The sequence below is a fragment of the Ammospiza nelsoni genome, chromosome 3 (assembly GCF_027579445.1).
Source record: "Ammospiza nelsoni isolate bAmmNel1 chromosome 3, bAmmNel1.pri, whole genome shotgun sequence".
In the NCBI taxonomy this organism is placed as follows: Eukaryota; Metazoa; Chordata; class Aves; order Passeriformes; family Passerellidae; genus Ammospiza; species Ammospiza nelsoni.
In genome coordinates, this window is record NC_080635.1 from 37,229,347 (window position 1) to 37,235,346 (window position 6,000).

Below are 6,000 nucleotides of genomic sequence, written 5' to 3' on the forward strand. Positions count from 1 at the left end.
ATGCTTTCTGGAAATTTTCTTTTCTGCAGATTTATGGTGTTTCTAGGAAGAAAAGTTTATTTCCAGCAAACATGAACCACAGCTCACTGGGACTAATGTAATGCAGCCTGTGCTATAAGTGTGTTTACTTTTGTATCTTATTTTCTCCCCCCCCTCAGAGGATTACGCCCAGCTGTGCAACATCCCCGTTCCAGGATCTCGCCGGCCATATGGACAGGATGCTTTGGTTGACTTTGAGGAGCACTACACTCCAGAAACCAATCCATACTTCGTTGAAGACCGTAAGCCAGAGTCTCTGTTATGAAAAAGACTTGAAATGAGATTTTTACTTCAGTTTTTTTTCCCTGTAGCCAGTTTCATTCTTCTCTTTGCTTCTGGGTAGTGTGGCCTATTTATGCTTTAGTTATTCCTACAATACTAGCTTTCAGTCAGGTGTTCCAGTTCAAGAGCCAGGTTTGTGTGAGAGTCCAGTTGGGCTCAGGGTACAATTCATTTTTAATCTAGTGAAACAATTTGTGCCAAGTGTACTAAATTTGTGTTTACCAACAGTTTTACAGCTCAAGGTCAAAAGGCTTGCCAATTTTCCTTCTCACAAATTGATTTTCCTTTGGAGCATGGGATAGATTTCTCCAGAGTGCATTAAAAAAACAACTCTTCATCTTTCCATGATTTCCCAGCAGAACTTGTATGGGTGAAATGAGAGCATGCAAGTCATTCTTGCCCAACAGAGAACATGTACAGCAGAGTGTGATCAGAGAATACCCACATGTATGGACTTGAGGCTGGATGCTCTGGCCTGCCAAGCAGGGTGTGAGGGATTGCACACAGCATCTTGCTTGTACCTGAGGAATATCAGGGCTCTTTATGTTGGGTCAGGCCCAGCTCACTTTTAACATTTGTATGAGATAAATGCTTACAGATTTCAGGTTCTTCCTCAAAATCAGGCACCCTATACAGGTCCAGAGTATTTCAACACAGTTTTAGAGAAAAAAAGTAGAAGTATCAGAAGGAGCTGGTAATTTCTCATGCTTTACATATGTATGGCCTGCAAGTTGCCACTCTGTTCTTCCCCAGTCAGTGTTTCTGAGTGTTGATGTGTAACTGAAATGTCTCACAGCTGAAAACTACTGATTACACCATGAAAACCCAGAACAATGACTGGAAAAGCAATGTTAATGTACTGTTAATCTGGAAAGAAGCATTTCACGAGGTATAAACAAGGTATATAATTTAGTGGTAAATAAATACGATAAATTGTGGAAAGTTTTGAATCCACAGCTGAGACCACAGAATGGCTGCAGTGGGAAGGGACCTTAAGGATCATCTAGTTCCAACCTCTTAAGGACAGAGGCTTGAGAGCTCATGGCTCTTGCTCCCATCTTATCACTGAACCCGATGGGGCATCAGAGACTTCAGGATCACAATCCTGCTGCAGGCTGTGTGAGGAATACAACAATACCTCCCATCCCATGGCAGGGCCATGTACTTCAGTGCAGTATTTGTCATTGTGCAGTCAGTTTCTACAGAAGCAAATACATACCTCAGAATTACAATACAGGTCCTGTTGAGCTGTTTTGAACTAGAGTATATTTTGTGAAGTAGAACTTGCTGTGAGTGATACATATTTTAGTTTTACCTAGTTACAATTGCAACATACTGAGTTCATGACAGAGAGGGAGGGAGAGAAAAAAAATATATATATGTGTGTACATAAGTTTATGCACATGCCTATGTGCTACACATAAGCTATATTTCTAATAAATTATGAGGGGCTTTTTAATTTAAAAAATACCTGTGTATTTGGGAGGACACCTTTGCCTTTCTTGGCACTGTTTTCTAAATTAGAAGAGGTTTTTACTTTAAAGGTCTCTCCTGAGCTCTCTACAAGCTCTGCCCGAGGTCTCCAGCAAGTAATGAAACTTGGTTGCCTACATCATGACAGTGCTCAATATCCTCAATACTATTGCACTGAGAAGTGATTTACAAGGCTCATGAGAAAGCCTGCAATGTTTCCCATGCAATGTGCCCTAGTATACCTTCTGTGTATTATATATGTTCTTGAGATGTGACATCTGTCAGCAAGTACTTACTTCACATTATGTGTTCAGTGTCTTCAGAAGCCACTCAACATATTACTGACCAGCCTGATCCTCACTCAGAAGCCCACCATGCTAGAAAATCCAGGATAGGAACAGTATTGGTAGTCAAGAGAAGTGGAGTGGAAATGGCAGAATGGAAGAAGATATGGAAAGGGCAGAATAGGAAAGGAAAAAAGCAGGTCAGTAGAAAAGAGGGCCTCAAGGACGAAGACAGAATGGAGTAAATAAGAAAAGACAAGAGAAAAAAACATAAGGAAGGGAGAAATTCATATTCCAAGCTAGCTTAGCAAATACTGTATCACAGCTGTTGCAATGTGAATCAGTAAACAGTTTTTCAATAAGTTGCTGGCTTGTTGGAGGAGCCACTACCAGTTACAGGACAGATGGGGAGATATATCCTACTCTATTCCACTCCAGCTCCAATTTCCCCTCTCTATTCATTGTGCTATTAAACTTATGAGTCAAACATTCTCAGCTTTTTCCACAGAAGTCTGTTTGGTGTGATGGGCTGCCATCTGCAGTCCTGTTACATCACTGCTCCATGAGCAGAAAGCTGGTGAAAAAAATCTTAGGACTTAGAAGAACAGTTCAGTCCTAGAGACAATCTCTGAACATTTAAAAATGTAAAATAATTTTGTAAGTATAAATTCTTCCTTATATATAAAAGCATAACTGTCACAAAAGCCCTAAGGCAGGGAGCACAAAAAGCATTATAACAAACCACTGAATACAAAGACAACTCTTTGTATAAGAGGTGAAAAAAAAAAAAAGCTCAACTCTTTGAGCTTTGACTGCTCACCATCTAGAATTATGACAAGGAGGAATTGGTAGATTATAGGTATTTGTACTGGCACCAGTCACTGAAGCACAAGCCAAAGGGCTGTTAAACAAAAAACCACAACAGGAAAGCAGTCTCTGATTTCTTCTTATTTTCCTTATGGCAGCTGGGATTGATTTTTTTTTAATATGTTTTCTTCTGGATAAATTATAATGCATCTCTTACCCCTCTACACACTCACCTTATTTTTCTACAATCCTGTTTTAAGAAACTTTCCCAAATTGCGTGACCATTTGTTTCCTTAAAGGCTGATAAACATAACAAATGAAATAAAGGGTGCTATTTAGAAAACACTAACTTACCCTTTAAAAAATAAACAAAGAAATTCTAGAGTTTCCATTCTACAAAAAAAAAAAAAAAAAAAAAAATCACAGATTTTTAACACAAAATAAAACTTAAGAGTTAACCAAGTTATTCAGTTTCCATCTTGAAACATATCACAGTACTTTTTTGGTACATTTAAAACTCCAGATGGTGCAGCTTTGCTAGAGCTGACCTATTTTCTGCAAAGTCAAGTCACATTCCAGTAAACTTCTGAGAGAATTTCAGTCTCCCACTATATATTTGGGTATACTGATTCAATAGCTTTGTAACCTGCCTGTTTGCAATTATTTTTCCTCCCAGGTTTCCTGAACAGCTTTGAGGAGCTACAAGCAGAGGAATGTGGTATTCTGAATGGATGTGAAAATGGCCGATGCGTGAGAGTCCAGGAGGGCTACACCTGTGACTGCTTTGATGGTTATCACCTGGACATGGCCAAAATGACCTGTGTTGGTGAGGATAACATATCACCTCTTATATCCCCTGTTGTCTCCTGGTAGTCTTTCAGTTTACTCACTCACTTCCCCTTAGGAGGCCTTGAACAAAGAATTTAAGGATGATCACCTGAATTGTATTAAAGATCCAAGCTTTGTTTCATTTACTGCAAAGGCTAGTAATTATTGTTACAAAAATGTCTTTATGTTTCTCAGTGCATCTTGGTCATTACAGCTGTGTTCAGTTAAGAGAGTAGAAGTGAACAGATACACATTTTTGGAATTAAGCTTAAACTTATATCAAGAGTTTAATGTACAGACCAAATGTTTTTCAAAGGCTTCAAGTAAGCTAGGAGAATGGAACTGGATCCAGAGCAGAAGAGTGATTTTTAGAGTGGATTCAGAGTGTTTGCCTAAATATGCATATTTAGTGAAATTGTGAAGCTAGTGAAGTTTGGCCCCTGATTTTCACAGACTTCAACAGTCAACACACTCAACTATTTCTCTCACTCTCAGACTAGTAAATCTGCATGTTCACTAACCAAGACATCTATATCTTCAATTAAAACAGCTAAACATGGGAACAACAAATGTCAGTGAGAAGATGAGGCAAAACCACCCCTCAACATAGCAGCCTAGTACAAACAGTGTGATTATTTCAGTTTGAGGTCTGCACTAACCTGTTTAGCATTTTGCTTTGTGTCACACAGCTGAAATCTCCCAGCTCTGTGAGGAGGAGCTGCCCATGTGCCTTGTAATCTTCAGGGCTTTATGGCAAGCTGGCCTCCTTAGAAAGAAAAGATGTAGCTGCTGTGTATGTCAGACCTAAGCTGTGTGACATTGAGTGCAGGTAGTTTGTCCTCACAGCTATTCAGCTGACAGCACCAGCAGCTCCTAAAGTATTCCACTGGTAAAGTACAGATGTTATGCTGAGAACTTTGAGATTCTTTCTTAAAAGTTACTTTTCAGTCATCAGATAAACACATGTTAAGTGGTTACTTAGTTTTGTTGTGCAGCTGGGCTGAATTTGGGCTTGGTAATCTAACCGTTTAAGGCCCTTTAATACCCTATTGATTTCCTATGATAACTTCCACCTCTTCCCAATTCATCTTTTAGGGCTTTTGGCCCAGCCTAATTCCACCCAATCGGAACTGAAAATAAAGCTCCCAGGGCATTTGTGCAGATTGTTCTGGTCCTAACAATGCTGGAACTGAATGAGTATTAACTACACACCAGACTCAAGCACATGTGTCTTTGGATGTCTCCTTTTTGCAGATGTGAATGAGTGCAGCGAGCTGAACAACAGGATGTCCCTCTGCAAGAATGCCAAGTGCATCAACACAGAGGGGTCCTACAAGTGCCTGTGTCTCCCTGGGTACGTGCCTTCAGACAAGCCAAACTACTGCACACCACTGAACTCAGAACCAGAGAGTGAACTGGAGTAAAGGAAAATCTCCACATCCTAAGCCCATATACTCTGCACTGTATAAAGAAAAGGAAGCAAAGTATTTAACTTGAGGAGAGAAGGCACCAGAGTAACAAACAGAAGGGGAGAAAAGGGTTAAAGTGTATCAAAGGTGAGACGTGATGGGTTGGTTCTTTATCAGCTTCACTGAAGTGACAGACCAAATGGACACATTGCTCTGTATGAAAGAAACAAGTATATAGTGTGTTCATAAAAAAAATCTTTGAAAATAATCAAAACCAGTGCTGTTATTTGAAACAGAAGAGCATTGGTTTTATGTTTTTTGTTTTGTTTTGGATTTTTTTTACTATTGCTTGATTAATTTGGCATTTAAATAGTGATGGAAATATTTTATATTACTATGTCATTTTTTGATTGTTAATTTCCTTGCCTTCTGTTTCTTTTCAGACCTTTTTTCTGATCAGTACAAATTCTATGATACAGATATTCTTAGTCCATTTTATAAGAACTGTTACACAGGGTGGTGCTCCTCCTTCCCTGGAACATTGGTCAGTGACTTTTTTTTAATTTGCTAGTTGTCTGCCCTGTGGAGCAGGCACCATTTGTTTTCAAATGTTTATATACCTTGGCGAAAAGTCCTTATATTCATTTTGTATCCTCTATGGTTGTTACTGCACTTAAAGTCGTTAGAACCTTTCTTGCCAAGTTCAAAGCTGCTAGTGGACAACATTGGATTCCTTTTGTACATTAAACCAAAAGATTTTAGCTCACATCTCTATTGTAATGTGTAAATTGAACACAAGAGAGATCTTGTATGATTACCCTAACATATTAAAGCTGTATATTAAAACTCAATAAAATCACCTTTTTTTAGAAAAAAAA

General features: G+C 38.9%; 1 protein-coding gene across 9 annotated transcripts in view; it reads left to right on the plus strand.

Annotated features, from left to right (window-relative positions):
• The window catches only part of LTBP1 (latent transforming growth factor beta binding protein 1), a 186,506-nt gene extending 180,506 nt beyond the window's left edge, over positions 1-6,000 (plus strand). For all 9 annotated transcript variants that reach the window (XM_059467847.1, XM_059467848.1, XM_059467845.1 and 6 more), the window contains 3 exons: positions 159-281; positions 3,562-3,711; positions 4,968-6,000. In XM_059467847.1, coding sequence (XP_059323830.1) covers positions 159-281; positions 3,562-3,711; positions 4,968-5,137 — 443 coding nt within the window. In that variant the 3' untranslated portion in view covers positions 5,138-6,000. The remainder of the gene's footprint in view (positions 1-158; positions 282-3,561; positions 3,712-4,967) is intronic.